General features: G+C 35.9%; 1 protein-coding gene across 1 annotated transcript in view; it reads right to left on the reverse strand.

Moving 5' to 3' along the window:
* Positions 1-16,414: 16,414 nt before the first annotated feature.
* The window catches only part of LOC144967158 (uncharacterized), a 63,434-nt gene continuing 56,116 nt past the window's right edge, over positions 16,415-23,732 (reverse strand). The window contains exon 2 of the mRNA XM_078904054.1: positions 16,415-23,028. Within this exon, the coding sequence (XP_078760180.1) occupies positions 21,461-22,621 (1,161 nt within the window). The 5' untranslated portion in view covers positions 22,622-23,028 and the 3' untranslated portion in view covers positions 16,415-21,460. The remainder of the gene's footprint in view (positions 23,029-23,732) is intronic.

Genomic DNA, 23,732 nt, shown 5'->3' on the forward strand with positions numbered 1-23,732 from the left:
GTTTAGCCGGGTTACCTCTACCCCATGCCTATTTATTACATATTTTTCTGAGACAAATTATAGGCATAGTATCGAAGCTAATGTTTTATAGTTGTTGCATGTTAATGGTAGTTGAATAAAACTATCTCTGTACATGATCATTTTAATACATTTTGTCCAATTTTGAAAAGTAGCAAAAATCTCTAGAATTGAGTGAATTAAACATATCTGAAATATAGTATTGTCGGCCAATGTGTATTAATGAAGCTCTATTTAGTTTATTCAATAAATGACATGATGAGTTACCCTTCATATTATTAGGGCTCATAGAGCCGGAGTTTATACAAGTTTCTCTATCCCAAATAGCAATTGCTTGCTACTCTTCACTTTTGACGCCAGTCTATCGCAAAGCACTTTCCTCCAGATCTAACCGGCCTAGCTATCAAATCATTAATGGGATTACAAAAGGACAAAAGAAAATAAAACCCGAACTAACTACACCGGGTTCCAGCTTTCTATGCATATAAAACGAGTGATCTACGGACTGAGTTATCAACATTCATTACAAAACACATTAACTTAATTTAAATATCGAAGTGTTGACCATAAATTCAATACTTAACATCAAAAAATTCATTTAAAAAATTAAAAAATTATGCCTTTTGCGCCACGACATCATAAGATATCGTCGCCTAGGCATTCCACGAAGGAATATAGATAACTCATCAAACAAGATGTCTGATGTCAACAGGAATCCACCATTTTGTCCAAGTGAGCAAATTGGGGGTCAATCATCATGCTCAAGGAAAAAAAACGAAAGTGCCTGAAGCGGGGCTCGAACCCAGGTCATCCGGATCACAGTGCAATGCCTTAACTACTCAGCCACTTCGCCCCCAATAAATTCATTAGTTAACATTAAAATGAACCCGATGAAACACATTACAAATTAATAAAGTAAAAATGTTTCTACTTACAATCCATGCGAGTCGAGACATGTTGGATCCACGAATCCTTCAATTGAAATCAGCAAAGAGAAAATGACACCAAACAAACGTGTATTAAACATAAGATGAGACGATCGACAAAGATAATGTGTGACCCATTGTCCCAAAACGGCATTATGTCGATGTAAACCAGATGTAACCAATGCGATCTAAAATCTGAAAAAGTGTGTATGAAACAGTGCCAGATAGAGAAAAGAGAGTAAAAAACAAAAATTCAGGTAGGCTAATTTTGTGGTTGTTTAAAAAAATAATTATTTCTTACACATTTTTCAGATCTTTTTCTTTCACCACTGCCTGTTCCCTAATTTCTCTCTCAGTAAAAATGGAAAGAAATGTGAAATTTTACTTTTTGTCAGCTTGAGAAAAATACATCATTTATTATACCCCTAAGTAATACATAGGAACGATTTCCCTCTCATATTTTTGCCTATAAACTATTTATTTACCATCTGAACTATTCAGACATAATAACATTTTGAGATGGCGGAGATACAATTGTACATTATGATATTGAATTTTGAATTTATTGTCTAAATTACGAAACTTGACGTAAAATCGCATCTTTTTTTGAAGACTAAAGTTCCATATTCCTTATTATTTTAACTTTAAAGTCTCTTTTCTAGTCCATCCCAACATAATACTATTTTGAGCCGTTGGATTACATAGTATAGTAATACTTGAAATACTACTACTACTACTACTACTACTACTACTACTACTACTACTACTACTACTACTACTACTACTACTACTACTACTAGTAGTAGTAGTAGTAGTAGTAGTAGTAGTAGTAGTAGTAGTCGTCGTAGTAGTCGTTGTTGTTGTTGTTGTTCTTGTAGTAGCAGTAGTAGTGATAGTAGTAGTAGTAGTAGTAGTAGTAGTAGTAGTAGTAGTAGTAGTAGTAGTAGTAGTAGTAGTAGTAGTAGTAGTAGTAGTAGTAGTAGTAGTAGTAGTAGTAGTAGTAGTAGTAGTAGTAGTAGTAGTAATAGTAATAACCAAGCCTGAAAACAGTGAAATGACACGTATTCTTTTGGACGTTTGTTGTGACGAGGAGTTTTATAAGTCCAACGCTGGCCGTTTAACCCAATCACCTTTAAAGGAGATTATTCGGCTAGTGATTTTGAGCAAACAAGAATTGTCTTGATTCTATTACGTGCTTATGGCGAGTTAAACTTATATGTAGTGCAGTGCCCATTAAATGAGCTCGAACCGTTTTGTATGGGCCCAAAACCAGCAGCAACATTTAGGCTGACGTATGACACATAAATAAAGCCGTTTTGTGGTTTAGTGGTATGGAACTCATCTCCCGACAGGTAGGTCACTGGTTCGCATGCCGTTCTAGATAGTGCAACGCTGAGTACTGGGAATCGGCTCATTAATCACATTCTCTCACCGCACTAAGGTGTAAAATATGTACCTGGCCGGGAGCAGCGTTGAATCTGTTGAAAATAATGTATTAGCGCTTTGCAGGCTTCATCTCACGTTTTGATGATAAGTGTTTTTGATGGCTTGAGACCCCTAGTAAAGAGCATTGAGCACATTCACTGGATATTGCTCAATATAAAAGCTCTATACAAAGGCGCTTTTTATTTTTTCTTATACACAGACAAAGCTGTTTCCGGAAATGTGGGAGGGGCGGGGGGGGGGGGGGGGGGGGGTTCAAGAGAATCAGAGAAAAATTCCGTTTCCACTTTGATTTGATTTGACCCTTACGTTTTATTTTTCAGCCAAGTGATCTTCAGGATGCCTATACATTTGGCAAAACCATTTTAAGTTCACTTTACAATAATTTTTGTGTAAATATTGTTTAATATTGTACTTGTATTTTATTTTAAAAAACATTTCTAGCAGTTTTCAGGATCAGATTTGCATGGTATCAACTTGTTTGTTTAAAACTAGAATATGGTATCTAATTATAGATCAACCAATGCTTTTGGTTTTTTCTAATACAGAGACAAGGCTGTTTCCGGTCATGTATAATTTTACATAATTTGAGTAAATAGCCTTCTATAAAGACTTCACTTTGCGCTGTCCAACAGAGTGAATGGAACCAGGGGTAAGTAGCAGTAATAAGTAAGTATTGCAGGAAAGTGCCGCAAGACCCCAAAGTCTTAATACGTTTTTTCTTAACTTAAATATTGCTTACTGACCTTTTATTCGGCTAAATAAATAATTCTGAACATATATTATATCCTAAATATTTTATTCTCAATTGTCTTCTGGCACCGTTCCACTCAGTTCAAAGTTAAGTAAATTATACTTTCCTAAAGCCATTGAGCGGTAGCTTTTCCTAGTTTCTGTGGTGCTAAGGTGAAACTAACAATTGTTTGCCACTCTTTGGTTTGAACGTTTATCTCAAGGAACATTTGTAAGATCTAAATTAACCAGCGAAAGGGGGGGGGAAGAGGGGGGGGGGGGGGGCAAGAGAATCAGAGAAATATTCTGTGTCCATTTTGGTTTGATTTGATCTTAACATTTTATTTTTATGCCAAGTGATCTTCGGGACGCCTATACATTTAAATAAATCACTACTATTTTATGTTTACAATAATGTCTGTGTAGACATTGTTTAATATTGTACTTGCATTTTCTTTTTTTAAATACATTTCTAGCAGTTTTCAGGATCAGATTTTCATGGTATCAACTGTTTTGTTTATAACTAGATTATGGTAACTAATTATAGATCAACCTATGCTTTTGGTCTATAAATAGAAAATAAATATTTATTTTTAGCATCAGCAGTCCCGTGGAGACTTCTAGTTTGCTGTTCAACTGCTTTTGTTTCTATTATTGTTATTAACAATATTATCTTATCAGTGTTACACTGTGTGACCGATCCATCTACATAACAAAATCGGATATAACAATCCCCCAAACCTATAACAAACAGGGGAATACGTGTGTTCTAATCCCGGATGAGCCGAAGGCAATTACGGGAAAATCCGATTAACATGAGTCCCGTTGGAATGTTGTCTTGTCCTGATTCTCCTATAATGCGGCCGTCGACAATTGTGAATTGTTATCAGAACATTATGTTAGTATTTGCAGGTCTGATAAAAATTCACAATTATTATGGGAATGATTGAATATTGTCACTGTTGTTGTGGAAATTATTTTTCTGTGTTTTGAGACTATTCCCATTACAAAAAAAAAAAAAAAAATTAAAAATAAAAAAAATTGAGCTTTTATATAGGGCAATGTCCACTCAACGTGCTCAAAGCGCTTTACAAGGGCTCCCTAGCCAACAGCAAGAATTAACATGTAGAACGAGACATGACGCTGTTAGGCGATCTTGCAATTTCTTTTCGGATAGAGACAACGCTGTTAACGGCCAGATACTCATTTTACACCTGTGAGAGAATGTGAGTAAAAGCCTTTTCCAAGGACTCAACTATTAGCCGAGCGAGGCTCGATCCCAGGACCTTCCGATCGGAAAGTGAGTGTCATACGACAAGACCACAGAGCCGCACAAACAATGAGACAATAAGGATTTGGGATGTCAGACCTGAAAATAAGTATACGTCAGCTGTCATGTAGTTTGAACCCAAAACGTTGTGACGTCGGGATGAGTTCGATGGTGAGACTCAAATCCATAGTCAGGCATACTATGAGAACTGTGCCAATATTTTGCTTCATTTGGAAGGAAAACTGTACATTATTAAAGAGCTAAATAGCAACGTATTTCTATTTTCTGATTATTATACTTTTAAAATGACAATTTGTCATGTAAAGTAGAAATCCAATTCCACATAAACCACTGTTATTGGAATTGGGGTAAAATAAATACTGTAAAACTGTAAAACACAATTCTCATGCTAAAGCGGTGCAAGAAGACTAACGATAATAAATATTTAGCAATAATGATAGTTGAAACATTACCCCCCCCCCCCCCCCCCCCCCCCCCCCCCCCCCCGCCCAAAGCAATGATGGGTGATTGTGACTTTACGAAAGTTCTTCGAGAAAAGTGTTTGAACTAAAGAGTAGCAAAAAAGTTGTTTTCTGCTTTGTATTTAGTCCTCATTTGTTGAATTTCACTATTTATTTCATTTAGCATAACTTGCATAGTTAGTGAATGCGACTGTTGTGTATGTGTCTTTTGACACGGTATGGTTGGGTGTGTTGATGGTTTGTTAAGTGATATTGTAAAGCGCTTTGGGGCTTTGGCATTTAGTGATTTAGAAGAACTGTACTTTACCATTATTATTATTATTATTATTATTATTATTATTATTATTATTATTATTATTATTATTATTATTATTATTATTATTATTACTATCATTATTATTATTATTATTATTATTATTATTATTATTATTATTATTATTATTATTATTATTTTTATTATTCTATACAAATATACACATTAAAGCACCACCATTCTGTTAACCATGTAAAACACGCCATACTTGGTGTGTAGTGACTAGATATAACATTAATTTATTCACAGTCGTTTGTTGATTTACAGCTGCTTCAGCAGGCAGACCTTGCGAACATTTTACTGAACCACTCGCACCAACACAGATAATTAAGAAGATATCGGCTTTAAGCATCTTGACTCAATAATGATCTGTCAATCCCAACATTGCCCCTAGTCTGATTTACCAGACTTACTATGTGTACGGAGCGTGAGGGACCCCTAATTGGTTGGTCATTCGAAATAAGGAAAAGCCTAGACGATGGTGTCGAGGGCCCGATAGCTCTCTTGGTTATTAGGCGCTTCTCACGCCAGCACTTAGGCTTTTTATATAAACACTAGAGCTTTTATATAGCGCAATACCCACTTAATGTGCTCAAAGAGCTTTACAAAGGGTCCCTGACCAACAGCAACACGTACCATGTAAAACGAGACAGAGATCGTTCCCGGCAAAGTAAAAAAAAAAGAATAATTCTGACCTCCATGTCCACTCTGCAGTGATTGGGTAAAGGGTCTGTTTAATTAAGCGGGAATTACTTTGTGGTAGTTTTGCGTCCTGTCCAAAAGGCTGGTATCATACCACAAGATCACTTAGTGAGTATAAAGTGAGTACTTGACCTGGCACAGTGTTTTCATTTTCGGAAAAAAATGCAATCGTGTCCCCTAGATGTAATGTCTCAGACTAATATATATCATTTCAACCCAAATAAAAATACGAAGACTAAATTATCCCATAGTCTTTTTTTTTTTAAATATATCAATACTGATGTCTATTTTGTATCATAGTTGACCATTTCTCACATCTTCATTTGCCTATAATTTTACTGTTATTTATATTTTGTACCAACGTCAAGCAATAATGACTTGACCTCTATGTAAATGGCTCACCTTAGAAATAAATAGAGACCATCGGCGTTTTAGAAATAAAGGTAGAAGAGAGGAGATGAAGGAGATTTCGTGTCACTCAAAGTCGTAGATCAATACGCTGAAGAATCTTGGAGTCCGACCTAGAATTGACTGGAGGGCACTTGTGAGTTCCCCCCGGCAGCAATAAATCTCATCTTAATCCGACTCGATTTATCGAGAAGCCGAATTCCCCAATGTAGTGGGATCTTTAATCGATACATATTTTTTTTTCACATGTACATTCATTGAAAACTGAAGCTGGGTAACTGAGATAAGAAAACTGTAGCGGATTGATGTGGTCCGACGTGCACTATTTAGCAGGTCTCATAACCCGATTATTTATAGATATTCGAAGTTGACGTTACTCAGGTCTTTTGTTATTGGTTTTTTTTTTTGCCCTCCGCGTTTATGAGTACTTCTCACTAATTTTTTTAAATTGTATTAACCAGATTATAAACGATCATGGTTACACACAGTGTTGTGTGTCCGTTATACTTCCGGATGGCAATGTTGTGAACTCCTTAGCCAAGCGCATACTATCTATAGGCTCATTGTCGTAATGGAAATCTAAAATAAAATTGCACAAATTATTGTCCATTATAAAACAACAATGTTAAACTAGGCCCATAAGTGAGTTTGGATGTTATACCTGCATATGTGTACACGTTGGTGTGGACCGACCCATCAAATCCCGTTTTGAAGGCACGCGAGAATATAATGTGACAAAGCGCAATGGATTTCGCAAAGTCAAACAAGATTCAGTCGCATAAAGGTTGGGTGCCCTAATATTTGATATGCGACGTCACTCACACCAGACCCCAACTTACTGAACAAAAAACGAAAGGAACTAATATTCAGTAATTAGTATAATAAACTAGAAAGATGACGAGCAAATTTTTGATTCCATGTCATGGGCGCTTAAGGTAATATTTAAAGCATTTTGATACGCCTTTGGTATGAGTCAGAAAATAAGTATGCCAAACTTACAATAAAATAATTATGTTTGTCTTATTTTCTGGAATCATCAAAGGTAAACTCACTAAAAGCCTTTAATAATTCGTGCGGCTATGTGGTCTAGTGGTATGACACTCGCTTTCGGATCGGAAGGTCCTGGGTTCGAGCCTCGCTCTCGGCGCATAGTTGAGCCTTGGAAAAGGCTCTTTACTCACATTCTCTCACCGTACTCAGGTGTAAAATGAGTACCTGGCCGTTAACAGCGTTGTCTTTGTCCGAAAATTGTAATATAGCCTAACAGGCGTCATGTCCCGTCCTACATGTTAAATGTTGCTGTTGACCAGGGACCCTTGTAAAGCGCTTTGAGCATATTTAGTGGATATTGCACTATATAAAAGCTCATTATTTAATAATTCATTTAGAACGTTGTATCATCTTAACGCAATACTACTTAACCTCTTTCGTTTATTTGTTTTTACGTTTATTAAAAAAAAACAACCCTATTTTACTTAGAATGATAGCAAAAATATTATGAGGCTTCCTTATTAGTCTTTGTTAAATAAACATATCAACAACAACAACAAAAATGAACAACCAAAAACGATGTATCTATGTGAAAAATTATTGAACTCCCGTGTCGAAATTTCGATCCAATAATAATAATAATAATAATAATAATAATAATAATAATAATAATAATAATAATAATAATAATAATAATAATAATAATAATAATAATGACAATACTACTACTACTACTACTACTACTAACTACTACTACTATACTACTACTATACTACTACTACTAACTACTACTACTACTACTAATATAATAATAATAATAATAATAATAATAATAATAACAATCATAATAATCAATAATATTAAGTCCTCTCAATCACCACCAAAAAAATAATAATTAAAAAAACAAAACAATAGTCCCCTGCATTTTTGTGGAAACTTATTAAAATAATTATCATTGTGAATCTTGATCTGAGGTTATCTCTTATAGGTTATATTTAGTATAACTGACAGTGTGCCATAATCATTTATGAGTTTTATGTGTGCGAATGTGTTTGTGTTTGCGTGTGCTTTTGCATTGTTATGTGTGAGTATGGATTTGTGTGTATGTGTGTGTATTTGTGAGTGTACGTGTGTGAGTTTGCTTGAAGATACTCACTCTTTAAAAATGTATGTGATGGCATTTATCCAAAAAGTCTAAAGATCGCTATCATTTTGATTGATGACAAAGAGATTCTTGGCACACATTCTAGTCATAATAAAACAAACAAAGAACAAACAAACAAACAAACAAACACACAAACAAGCAAAAAACATTCTGCGATACATTCCATAGCTTTGATATTGTACTTTGTTTCCTTTACAATTTAATCGATAAAAACATGACGAATGAAGGTAATGAAAAGTAAGATAAAGAAATGTTAAGCAATGTCTAGTATAAAATTTGATGGTATTTGATGCTATTCATTGGATCGGTCCGACGTGCACTTATTAGCAGGTCTGATAACCCGATTCATTATGGACCAATTGTTGTGATGAAATTCTAAAAAAAAAAATAAAAACATGACGCAAAATATTGTCCACTTACAGCAATGTTAAAATAGGTAGGTAGTTACATAATTACGTTCTGATGTCAGACCAACATATCTATATGCTCACATCGGATCAATCCTATTTAATTTACCAAATATATTATTTTATGAATATGAAGGAGAGAAATTCAATGCAAATAATCTTTTAAAGTATTTTTTTTAAATTCTAGATATCTAGTATCTATCTTTCTATATATTTCGATAAACCTGATTAATGCGGTGTAAAATGAATAGAAAACAAACACAGAAATGGTAAAATAAAAATAATACAATTATGATACATAATTCAATTTATTTATTATACATAATATACACATTGATCTTGTTCACTGCCTTGCTCAAGGCATCAAAGGTCTCTCTCTCTCTCTCTCTCTCTCTCTCTCTCTCTCTCTCTCTCTCTCTCTGTCTACCAAAACACGCGTGTTTTTGTTAGTAATCTATAGTTGTGCTCAATTCATGTAAAGTGCATGCGGAATAGAAATGCCACATCAACAACACAAGATAAATGCTAGAGGCATCATCATCATAATCATCATCATCAATAATACTCTTGGAAAGGAGGTGAGAAGATAGGGTTATTATATTGATGAGCGACTGACGCGGGATCATAGTTGCCATGGCAATTATGGAAAATTGGACTGAACTCTGAACCTTCTGAAAGACTAACACAATTAAACAAGGCGATAGCGAGAATGTGTAATTTATTGTCGCGATAATTTCGTTTTTCCTCTCTTATTTCAAATATTTCCGAATGGGGTAACATTAGTACAACAAGGGGTAATATATCTTTAAACACAAACTTGAGCTTGTACAGATAGTTCGAAGTTGACGTCACTCGTCTTTAATATTGTTTTTTGCAATCCGCGTTTATGAGTAATTCTCACAAAACTGTATTAACCATACTATAAACGTTCAAGCTTACACACAGTTTTTTGTGTTGGTCCGTTATACTTCCGGATGGCAATGTTGTGAACTTCTTAGCCAAGTGCACACTATCTATATAGCGCAATATCCACTAAACTTGCTCAAAGCGCTTTACAATGGGTCCCAGGCCTACAGTAATACTTAACTTCTTAACTTGTAGGACTGGATATATGACGCCTATTAGGCGAACTTACAATTTTTCGGCCAGAGACAACGCTGTTAACGACCAGGTGCTAATTTTACTCCTGAGTAAGGTGAGAGAATGTGAGTAAAGAGCCTTTTCCAAGGAAAACTTTGCGCCGAGCGAGGCTCGAATCAAGGTCTTTCCGATATTCTGTATTTACTATAGGGAATGAGATTAGCGGAAGAGTAGCGTCCCTTGATTGGATGTCACCCATAGTCTGTGACGTCACCGGCGGAAAAGTTATTAGAGAGAGAACGTCATGTTGGTTGTGGGCATGCGTCTCTCGTCCTCGCTTCCGGTGAAAGCGGCTTGAGACACTTCAAAACCAAATTGACGTTCTCTCTGTAAGGTGACGTCCAATCAAGGGACGCTACTCTTCCGCTAATCTCATTCCCTATATTATGAACCTCATATTAATGAATTTTCAACAAGAAAGTGTGGACACGATATGGTTAATCCCAATATTGGGAAAAATAAAATGTGGGTCAGGAATTAATTCGTTACCTCTGACCTTCTACTCACTACTTGGTCAACGGTAGTTGGTAGAATATTGTAAATAAATTGAGTAAAGCTAATAGATAGAATGAAGTTCACGTCACTCAGGTCTTTGTTACTGGTTTTTTGGGGTTTTTTTTTGCCATACACGTTTATGAGTAATTCTCACTTAACTGTATTACCCAATACGTTCAAGGTGACACACAGTTTTGTGTGTTGGTCCGATAGATAGTGTGCGCTTGGCCAAGAAACTCACAACATTGTCATCCGGAAGTATAACGGACCAACACACAAAACTGTGTGTATCCATGAACGTTTATAGTCTGGTTAATACAGTTTAGTGAAAATTACTCATAAACGCGGATGGCAATAAACAATAATAAAGACCTGAGTGACGTCAACTTCATTCTATCTATACCAAAGACAGTGTATTACGGATATTCTTCTGCTCACTCCGACTACCACTGTAGCCATCGTTATGTTATAGATAGAATGCGCTTGGCCAAGGAGTTCACAACATTGCCATCCGAAGTATAACGCACCAACACACAAACTCTGTGTAACCATGAACTTTTATAATCTGGTTAATACAGTTTAGTGAGAACAACTCACAAACGCGGATGGCAAAAACAATAACAAAGGCCTGAGTGACGTCATCTGCATACTATCTATAGCCTGACACTGAAATCCAAAAGGACTGGCAGTTTGACGTCATTATTTAGTTTTTGCACCGCTTAGTGAGTTGTCGTTAGTAGAGCTCATGGAAACAAGTCATTTCATTGGTTGAACTATTGAATACAACTCGAGATTTGTTTTCTTTTGTGGCAAAATACTGGCATATTGACGTCATTTTTAGGTCAGTGTCAGGCCATAACTTTCTACTACTCACTGTTCATTTTTTACCACTTTGAGTCGTTGACCGTTGACGTGTCAAGGAAAACAAGGTAATATCGCCTAAGAAAGCATCATCTATTTTTCCACAGTTCGGCTCAGCACTGCTGTTGATGCCTTGGTTATCTTATATTATAGACTTCCCTTTCTATGTGAAGCGAGTGCTCCGCCACTTGAGCTATCGTGTCCCAATAACATGAAATAGTGTAAAACTCACTAATTTAAAATTTAAAAAAAGAAAACCGCAGGAATGATCTAAACTATGTAAACTAAGCTACATTGCACATATACACAAAGGTACAAAGTCCAAGTTCATATTTTAACGTATAACAAATGACCCAACAAATTAAACAAAAACATTGGAGGAGAAAACTTTTATTTCAATCAAAATAAATTTCTAGAATGAATGAATTAATTAATGCAATGTATCAATGAAAAAAGAAAACATATTTTAATCACATCATACTATATACAGAAAAATCTTCTTGAGCGTATATGTTAATTAATGTTAATGTTAATAATCGTACTTGATTTAAAAAAAAAGAAAAAGTCTCAATCAATTCATTGACTTATTCGACAGATTTTCACGCTCATGTTTGAGTAAGTATCAGTCCAACTTAGATAATCAACGAAATATTGTTAAATTAGACATGTTAAAGGAAAAGGAAACATTAACATTAACATGAACGTTAATAATTACAAAAATGGAACGCTTCGTTTTAACGTAGCCATCGTTAAGTTATAGATAGTGTGCACTTGGCTAAGAAGCTCATAACATTGCCATCCGGAAGTAAAACGGACCAACACACAAAACTGTGCGTATCCATGAACGTTTATAGTCGGGTTAAAACAGTTCAGTGAGCATTACTCATAAACGCGGATGGCAAAAAACAATAACAAAGCTGATTGACGTCATCTTCGAACTATCTATAGATAGAATGCGCTTGGCCCAGGAGTTCACAACATTGCCATCCGGAAGTATAAAGGACCAACACAAAACTCTGTGTAACCATGAACTTTTATAGTCTGGTTATACAGTTTAGTGAGAACAACTCACAAACGCGGATGGCAAAAAACAATAACAAAAGCTGATTGACGTCATCTTCGAACTATCTATAGCCTGATACTGAAACCCAAAAAGATGTCATTATTTGGTTTTTGCACCGCCTAGTGAGTTGTCGTTAGTAGAGCTCATGGAAAAATGTTATTTCATTGGTTGAACTATTGAATACAACTCACGATTTGTTTTCTTTTGTGGCAAATGACTGGCATTTTGACGTCATTTTTTGGTCAGTGTCAGGCCATAACTTTACTAAGGCCACGGGTAAACTCAGATTCATATAGATAGAACGAAGATGACGTCACTCAGGTCTTTGTTGATGTTTTTTGCCATCCTCGTTTGTGAGCTGTTCTCACGAAACCGTATTAACCAGACTATAAAAGTTCATGGTTACACAGAGTTTTGTGTGTTGGTCCGTTATACTTCAGGATGGCAATGTTGTGAACTCCTTGGCCAAGCGCATTCTATCTATAAAAAATCCTCCCGCACACACATACACACGCACACTCAAAATTAACGCTCTATATCATAAACTCACACCCGCAATCACTCAGTACAACACACACACACACACACAAAATGCACACGCACACGCGTGCGCGCACACACACACACATTTTCACACATACACACACAGGCAGACACACACATAAACACACAAATATCCACACAAGAATTCACAATCTATTCAATTTTCTCGACATGAAAGAGTAAGCAACATAACAGTCTTTCATAAACCAAATGAAAGTAGAATGAAAGTTATAATTAGAGTAAAAATGGAATACGACAGCGTAGCGAATAGCAATAGATAAGCTTAATGCTGGCATTTACATATTATATTATATGTTTGCATGTTCTGAGCTGAATCTTATATCAAATGAAATGTGATTATCTGAGAGGTATTCTTCTTCTTCTTCTTCTTCTTCTTCTTCTTCTTCTTCTTCTTCTTCTTCTTCTTCTTCTTCTTCTTCTTCTTCTTCTTCTTCTTCATTTCCTCCTCCTCCTCCTCCTCCTCCTCCTCCTCCTCCTCCTCCTCCTCCTCCTCCTCCTCCTCATCCTCCTCCTCCTCCTCCTCCTCGTAGATCCTCCTTCAAATTATGTTCTTCCTCCACTCTTTTGTCTCTTAATTTACATACTCACATCCTCTTCTTCCTCCGATCATCTATTTACTCCTCGTGGTTTTCTTCACTCAGTTCCTCCTTCACACTCTTTTCCTCCTCCACTCTTTTGTCTCTTAAAGTACATATCTCACGTCCTCGTTTTCTTCCTTTTTCATCTTTCCCCTCCACCTCCCCCACCACCACTACCACCACCTTTACCTAATCCTTTTCATTTTCTTCGTACTTCTTTCTATTTATTTTTCGTATTATCCTCCAACTTCTACTAATACCCATGCTCTTACTTCCGTTAATCTTCCTCCTTCTCCAAACTCATTCTCCTCTCTCTCTCTCTCTCTCTCTCTCTCTCTCTCTCTCTCTCTCTCTCTCTCTCTCTCTCTCTTTTCTTCTGGTCCCTCTCATAATCTGACTCATAAAATACCTTGTATCACTGTCGAATTCAATGAAAATTGATCAATAGAAAATAACAACAATTAAAGATTCAAAAATATCTTTTCATAGATACAATATGTCTCTATTTAAACTGATGCTATGCCATTTGATACAATACTCACACAACATTCACCAGACGGATATAACATACCAACACACAAAACTGTGCGTAAACTTAAACGTTTATAGTCTGATTGGTATAATTTAATGAGAAGTAATCACCAAATAACTGTCTAAAAACAATAATAAAATAACCTCGTGACGTCAATTTCGTTCCTTCTATAAACCTCAACATAATATTATTTCAATGCATACCAAGATAATCTTGTTTCACCTTATTCTTTTGACATTTTTTTTTCATTAACGCGGAATCAATATATAAGCCATTACTAGAACATTAGTCTAAATCCATTGTATGCAAACTATGTTATTCTATCCTACCGCACAATATAAGCAGCACAACAACAATTTACAATGTGTTGCTCTACCTATTACAATTAATTCATTTTCCAATAACCGCAGGATCATGTGACAGAGTAGCTGATTACACAGTATGCGCGTGCACGCAGGCTCATACAAAGAATACGCATTAAGCTTAAACAACTCACCCTGAATCGAAGACACAAACACACACAAACACACACACACACACACACAAACATACAGCAAAAAAAAAATCACAAACACACTCTTACACACCCACACCCACGCCCACACCCACACCCACACGCACTTTCACACACTAAACTAAACAAAATGGGTCCTATCGTCTTAATCAGTTTTTTTTTTGTCGGGGTGATTTTGAAATAACGAAAAGTAAATTTGAAGCAAACATGATAAGAGATATTATGATATTGTCATTTAAATTTTAATTACGTAAGAATTTTTAATTTTTTCTTTTCAATATTTTTTTTTTTTACATCGTTGACTAAAATCCCCTGTTTCCAGCTATAAATCTAATTTTCACCGTCTACATCATTTCAATATAACACCGTTTTGAGGCGATGGGTCACGCATATAGGCTGAGTGATCAACAGATTCTCTGCCATACTCTTAACTTCCTCCCCCCCCCCCTTTTTTTCCCAACTAAAAACAAAAAACAAAACCAAAAAAAAAAAGAAGAAAAAAAAAGAAAAAAAGGAAACCACAAAAAAAAAAAAAAAATAAACGTGTATTTAAATTTTGGCCAGAAAACTCGTCCTTCATATATCGATCGATTAAAATGACTTTCATCTCGGCAAAAAAAACTCTCAAGCCTGAGACTTGGCGAAGTCCCAGGTTTGAGAGTTTTTTTTCTCCCAAAATGAGAGTCATTCTAATCGATCGCTATATTATTTTATACGAAGGACGAATTTTCTGGCCAACGTTTTAAATATCTACGTGTTGTTTCTAAATTTCAGAGTATAGCAAGGCAGGTTTGTGAGCCAAGACAGACAAGACAGTGTTTGAATTGCCTGCCAACGCGATCAATCAGCCACTGTTTGCCAAAGACTTGCCGATAGGACGAATTGTAATCGTTAGGCTGCGTTGACTTATCACTTCCTTTAGTCTCTCTTTTTTTTTCTTGTTTTTAAAACTTAATAGGCTTCAACCGTGGCCTTCGTAAAGTTATGGCCTGATACCGTAGCCATCGTTATGTTATATAGCCTGATACTGAAATCCAAAAGGACTGGCAGTTTGACGTCATTATTTGGTTTTTGCACCGCCTAGTGGGTTGTCGTTAGTAGAGCTCATGGAAACAAGTTATTTCATTGGTTGAACTATTGAATACAACTCACGATTTGTTTTCATTTGTGGCAAAAGACTGGCATTTTGACGTCATTTTTTTGGTCAGTATCAGGCCATAACTTTACGATGGCCACGCTGATACTGACCAAAAAAAATGACGTCAAAATGCCAGTCTTTTGCCACAAAAGAAAACAAATCGTGAGTTGTATTCAATAGTTCAACCAATGAAATGACTTGTTTCCATGAGCTCTAAAACGACAACTCACTAGGAGGTTCAAAAACCAAATAGTGACGTCAAACTGCCAGTCCTTTTGGATTTCAGTATCAGGCTTTAACATAACGATGTTACATCCCTCGTTATGACGCATAGTAACTTAGTAACTGGTTCTAAACTATATTATGAACAATGGCGGACGCACTTATGAAATACTTCTCCGATGAGCATAAAAGTGTATCCAGAGGAGAAAAAAAACATTATAAATCTAATCATGTTTTGACTTTTATACATTCTGTTCACATGACATATGACAAAGTTCTAGCCAGCCATGAAGAATAAAAAGTACTGATTTTCTTTGTTTAGAACCAAGCTGCTCGTTGCTGGGCGGACGTGACATGAGACTATTGAATCCTATTGTAAATGCTTTGGTTGTTTTTTATTGGTAGTTCGACCATCGCCTCAAAGTGGTATTATATATATATATATTATATATATTATACATGTGTGTGTGGTGTGTGTATGTGTGTTTGTGTGCGTATGCATATATCATTACAACGCTTTCATCGATAAAACTTTTATTTTTTACATATTGAACAAAAATTTTTTTAAAACTTCATTGTCCCAGTATTGTTGATATTTTTACATATTGAACGAAGCTACATTACCTCTTCGTTATAGAACAAGAAAAAAGTAACTTTGCAACTTTTATAATTTAAAAAAAATGCTATGTTATTAAAAGATAGAGAGTATTGAACAAAACATAAGTAGAAAAGCTTACCAAAAGGAAAAAATAAACAAATAACACAGAATGTTTCGGGTTCAAGGACCGTCTTTGCCAACATCAAAATCAGCGGCTATGACACTCGCTTTCGGATCGGAAGGTCCAGGGTTCGAGCCTCGCGTTTGGCGCATAGTTGAGTCCTTGGAGAAGGCTCTTTACTCATATTCTCTCACCGTACTCAGGTGTAAAATAAGTACCTGGCCGTTAACATCATTGTATGTGTCCGAAAAATTGTAATATCACCTAAGAGGTGTCATGTCCCGTCCTACATGTTAAATGTTGCTGTTGACCAGGGACCCCTTGTAAAGCTCTTTGAGCACATTTAGAGGATATTACGCTATATAAAGCTCAATTTTTAAAAAAATTGCCAACATGAAAATCAGTAAAATGGATAATACTTAACGCAAAAAGACAGATGGTTTGAATTCATGAATAACATTATACGGCAGTTAATAATATAGTAACAGTATTGTACATAGTAGATATCGTGTTATTATATTATTGTTTCCAACCGCAAGCTGTGTAAAGTTACTGTTGATACGCCCTTACTTTGTGTATATCGATTTATTAAAATTACCTACAGCTAGTCAATTGCAAACAAAGCTGAAACTTTCACATCGTAAATTAATGTAAATGTTGCTGCTCGAAGCTGGAAGAAATAAATAACAATGTGAAATTGAATGTGAGCTTCAATTTAATATACAAAATAAAACGCCCAGATAAAATGGACGTTTTTGGTTTCCCCTTTATCGTATGTAGTGTTTCATTCATCCTGTTTTGTTGATAAAGGGGAAACCCGGAACGTCCATTTTATCTGTTTTCGTATATTAAATTGAAGCTTACATTAAATTTCACATTGTTATTTACGACGTAAATTATAACAGTAGAGCTATGGGAAACAGTCACGAGGAGTATGGTTATGAAGTATTGATATTATGGGAAAAAAAAAGTAAAATGCATAATATAAAAGTAATTTACATTAAAATGTGTTAATTATCTGGTAAACAAATGTTAATGAAATGTAACAAACCGTACACAAGTTCTAAAACATTCAGAATTAATAGACTTATTTTATTCTATTGACTTTCTCTCTCTCTCTCTCTCTCTCTCTCTCTCTCTTTCTCTCTCTCTCTCTCTCTCTCTCCCTTTCTTTCTCTCTCTCTCTTTCTCTCTCTCTCTATCTATCTCTATCTCTCTTTCTCTCTATCTCTGTGTATGTCTGTGTGTGCCTGTGCGTGAATGTTAGTGAGTATGTAACTCTGTGTGCTTTGGATTGAGAACTTGGGGGGGGGGGGGGGATCATAAGGGACCTAAAAGTCCGACTCATCTCATTCGCCCTATGTTAAAGTATCGGGAAGACAATTTTGCACTCTTTAGTTCAGTCACGAGGTCAGTTTGAGAAAGCTTGTACATATTAACTAAGTCGGTAAATTGCAAATCATTTAAACTAAGCTTTATGATTCACGTTTTTAGACAGTATCAAATCAATATAGACAAAAACGACGTTTTAATTACAGCTGATTCACTCAATAATATTGTTAAAATTATCCACTCAGGCTGATTTTGAAAAATCAATTTAACCAGTTGACGATCTTGCTCGTAATTTAAAAAAAATGGACAGAAAACACCCTTCAAATGTCGATCAATTTAAACGACCTTCGTCTCGGTAACATCTCTGAAACGCGTGACTTTCGCAAAGTCACAGGCGTGAGAGCGTTTGTGAAGATGAGGGTCACTAAAATATGATCGATATTTGAAGGACAAGCTTCTGGTTGGCTAAAGTTTGAAGTATGAGTTCTTCCAGAATACCTTTAACTCTCTCCTTACCAGTCATTTTCAGGATTTTCCCCAAAACTTCACACCCAACTAACACAAACAAATTTTTTATCGCTCAAACAAATAGCAGTGAAGTTCTTGCGATAGAAGATACATAATTTCTTTAGCAAAACATGCTCTATAACACACTTTTCAATTTTAAAAATTTGTATGATGTGCAAAAGAAATTTGAATAAGAAAAATGTTGGTTGGATCGTAACATATATGACGATATTCCTATGCGTGGTAAGGAGAGGGTTAACTGGTTCAACGAAAACACAAATGCTTCACCCAATGTATTTATGAGTTACATTGTATATTAGTACGGTACCTATAAGGTGCTATGCTACATCAGCATAAAAGTGTTACGGCCACAGGGAGTTCACATATTGTCATTGGGACCAAGCGCCTCTGTTCCTGGCTGGAATTCGTCAATGGGCATAGAATCCAGCCCCATGTAGTAGAATGCCTGCTGGTCTAGTTGTCGAGCTCTTCACCCAACACGCTAAAGCAACGCCATAAAGTGGTAACGTGACGCAGCGCTTCCTCCAAATGGCTCCTATCAGCATTAAAGTAGACGGAATAATGATCATTACGAGTATGATGAGAAGACTAGTGCAGCTGTAATCTGATAAAACACATTTTTGAGATTTATTTTGACTATCTAGAAATTTTCACGTCAAAAGCGTCCAATTAGGCTGAATCGAAGTGCACATAATTCAGGTCTGAACAATCGACGCAATTATATTATGGGCTTGTTTTAACATTATTGTAATGGACGATATTTTGTTTTGTTTTCATAATATTTCCATTACAACAATGAGCCCACAACAATATTTGGGTTCTCAGACCTGCAAGTAAGTGCAAGTTATGATGAACCGATGGTCCAAATCCCTTGTCAAACGATTGATTCCAAACCCGAAACTTTCATAATTTTCTTTGGCAGTCTCAGGTATGGTACTTTATGAGAAATTGAGTTTCTCAACTAATCGATTGAGTTTAGAGGTTCTAACTTTCTGGCCAAATTATAAAAGAATGTATTTTGTCAGAATACTTCAAAATGAGTCGACATGTCCTCTATGAAAATCAATTATCAAAAAAATTAATATCGTACACAATTCATTTTCAGATGTTAAAACATTCACACAATCACTCCTATAACTTTCTGCAGTGTCACACAGTGATAGAATTAAAGCTATGTTAATACTGATAACAATATTCTGATCAAAATAATCCATGCTATGTACAGTCATATATTATTTCATTTTATAAATACATATTGAATTTCTGGGAAAATAACAAAGTTGATGAAATTGTAAAAACCTAAGAACAGTGAGAAAAAGTATACAACGCTGTTGCCAGATAAGTAATTTCCCAGACTTTAAAGAGTTTGATGCACACTATTCTGAGTTAGATATAATTTAAGTCACAATTGTCGATGCTGTACAGCCTGAGGTGAAATCTCTTATAGGGAATGAGACTAGCGGAAGAGTAGCGTCCCTTTATTGGACGTCACCGGAGGAAAAGTCATTAGAGAGAACGTCATTTTGGTTGTGCGCATGCGTCTCTCGTCCTCGCTTCCGGTGAAAGCGGCATGAGACACTTCACCGAAAGCGAGGACGAGAGAGACGCATGCGCAAAACCAAATTGACGTTCTCTCTGTAAGGTTACGTCCAGTCAAGGGACGCTACTCTTCCGCTAATCTCATTCCCTATTACATAAAACCCTTTTAATTGTATATTAATAGCCTAGCAGTGAAATACAAATACGATTTATGTTACGACTGATATACGGAAAGAGTAAATAAATGGTATTGTATCGTATAAGGTAATATCATAAAATACAAAAAGTGAATCGGCTTATCAAACGATTAAATTGATATAAAAACGAATAAGCTGAGAGAAAAAATTGTAGATAAATGGATGAAGTCGTGTCATTTAAGAATGAACAATGAAAAAACCACAATGAAAACAAAAATGGAATCATGTCTATTCCCTGTTGCATTAATTAGTATGATAATATCGATAAGGCATTTTGTACGTGCCACTTATTTCTTTTAACGGAGTGGCTAAATTTCTTTCAATTCTTTTATGCGAGGTAAAAATACTTGCAGATCTGATAACCGGATGTAGTTATGGGCTCGTTTTAACATTGTTGTCATGGAGAATATTTTTGCGTTGGTTTGAGAGTATTTCCATTACAACAATGAGACCATAAAAATTTGGGTTATCAGACCTGCAATTATGTTCACGTCGGTTTTGTGGAAATGGGTCACACAGTCATAGGGCAAATCACAAGTAATTCACCTTTATCAGGGTGTCAAGTCTCTCAAGATTAAATATCACGCCTATGATGCACTCTTGTCCATAAAGGCGTTAATAAGTAATTTCAATTTGTGATACATTCACTCAGCTTAGATTAGCTCTATGCCTTCATTCAATGTATCGCCTCAAAAATTAATAATATTAGCAAAATAATTGGAAGCGTAGGTGGCTAATTTGTGAATAGTAAAATTCCACGGAGGGAAATTAATTCTCAAAAAGCTGTCCACTCATATTAGCTTAGGGCAAGTTCATCAGTCGTGTCAGATTATTTCAGGAAAATAGATTATATTCTATTAAATTTTGCCACTTTAGAATATAATCACTTCATTTTTGAGGTATACCATATGACTCAAGAATTCATGAGTAAAGCGGACTATACAATAGATGACAAGATGTTTATATTTTCTGATGCCACTGCTCAGTAATTTCCAATCTTGATCCCGCAATAAATGAATATTTGTTCTTGATAAGAATGAGAATTATCTGAAGCATACGCTGTTGTTTACGCATAGGGTATTTTCAGCGAAGTTGTATCTGTCCTACTTCTAACTGCGATTTAAAGTGTTTAAATGTTTTGGGAACATATCTCACTGATAAATAAACACTGTGTAAAAAGAATCAGAAACTTATTTCGGTGACTTTAACAGGACTGTCATCTACCGACTGTGACTTTTGTTGCTTCTTTTCTTGAGTATTGCCATTCTCTGACAGGTCAGCTAATTTTACGTTTGAACCTCGGCTGTTTCTCTTGAAGTCTAAACAGCCATTTATTTCCTCAACGCTATTAGAGTTTCTCTCCAACACAACATCACTTTCTGTACAACCAACAGAACCAACATTGTTTCCTTTACTTGCACCTCTGGCACGATCTGTGCTATCCAGACTAGGCTTTGAATTTCTCATACTGTCTTTTTCTTTTCGACTACCTATATCATCAACAGAAGCACTGTATCCATAACTTCCGCTACCAATACCGCGGAAATTCACATGAGAACTGCCGCCAGCTCCTGCGTTTCGAGCTTGGTTATTATCATGAAGGCCTCCGTTTAACATACCTTCCTCCTCATCATAATCTTCATCCTCTATAGCCAACCTTTGCTTGGCTTCGTCTTGCTCTTTCATTTTTCTTTTCCAGCGCCAAGTTACATACCCAATAATTATCATTGCGATTATGTATCCCAAAGTCAACACAACAGCCACTATGCTGTCTGTCCTTAGAGTAGGAATATGGATGTGAGCTTTGGTTTCTAATAATTTGCAGCCGTAGTGAAGCACTCTAGTGTTTGAAGACAAGGAATTTTCCAACATATAGACGCACACAAAGTAGCTTGTACTTGCATGAAGATTTTCGAGCCGATACGAGGCAGCTTGAGACGTCACGTGCTTTTTGGAGATCAGCAATCCATTTGAAGTCTCACAAACCACGTCCGATTTTAGGATGCTGTCATTGAATTTCATCTCTGGCAGACTCCAATTGACGTGGATCGAAGTCGTCGTGACGTCTTTGAATTCCACCACAAGACGGCCGCGTTCTTGGTAGTCGTAATACTCTTTGCTATACATTTTTAAATCGTCCAGACGAGCATGTGGAAGAAATGTAGAATTAACTGCATATTGGTTACTGGCGTTTTTAACGTTGTTTTTGTTTCCGTTATTTTCATTGTTCTGGTTGTTGTTTTTGTTTTTGTTGCTGCTGCTGTCCTGGGATGATGTAATAGAAAACTGACAAATAAATGCCAGAAATATAACAAACGCATTTTGATTTCTTGCGAAATGCATTGTTGACCGGTTTTAAATGTGACTTAATACACAGAAACCTACCGTGTAACACACTTCGACGGCCGAGATAATTTGTTATTTGACTGGATGAAATGCCTGGTCATTTTGATTCTAACGGTCTGTTAGATTGAGCGCTTCTTTATGACGCATACCTCAAGATGTGCATAAATATTTATGATAATGTCTCAAAAATACCGATGAACCGTTCTTCCAGAAGACGATATTTGACTGTACAGGAATGCCAAAATGAATGGTATCCGAGAAATAAGAATCTGTTTTGGAAACAGATAAAATTGCTGTTCGATGACTTGCCAAGCTGATTACGTAGACTCATTGATGCAACGGAGTTGGTTTCCCTCTCGCGATGACAGCTACAACAAAGCCGTCCTCAGCTGTCGCCAAGCAGTCTGTGAAAAGGGAATAACATGTATTATTAATCGATTTTCAAATCAAATGTTACAATGATTAATAGCCTAGTTGGGGGGGGGGGGAATCAATAAAGAAGTCAACCCTATCAATTATTTAGAACGAAACTATCAATTACTTTTAATAAAAAACACGTGTGATTATTTTTTTTATAGACAACAAAACCAAAGGTTCAATCAATATTGTTTTTGTTATAATAGAGATATCTTAATTGTGTTCCAGCGGGTGAATCTTGTCAAAAAATAGTTCTTCAGATCTACACCACCCATTGAGCCGGAATTTATACCAGTTCCTATAACGTGAACGGGCAATAGCAATTGCGTGTTGTCCTTTGTTTAGGACGCAAGTCTATCGCAAAGACCTTTTCGCCAAAATCTACTGACCTAGCTATTCAATCACGACTGGCAGGGCGCAGGTGGGAGAAAAAGATATCTCAGTCTTGTATTTTCTCCTACAACAGGAATAAAACTTCACGACTTTCCCATAGACTTCTACTTACAAGGGTAATGCAATAGAGAAAACCAATAGGACAATAACGAATAGGAATAATCGCTCATTTTGTCATTATGAACTTTCTTTGAGAAACAACTATTGTTCTAAATTGTCTATCATTTCATGATCGACCAGCATATTGAATTTTGTACAGAATATCTAAACCGGCAATAGAGCAAGTCTTTTTTTTTTC

Source organism: Berghia stephanieae, chromosome 3, assembly GCF_034508935.2.
Source record: "Berghia stephanieae isolate SIO BIC M18660-M18661 chromosome 3, UCSD_Bste_1.3, whole genome shotgun sequence".
Classification (NCBI taxonomy): domain Eukaryota; kingdom Metazoa; phylum Mollusca; class Gastropoda; order Nudibranchia; family Aeolidiidae; genus Berghia; species Berghia stephanieae.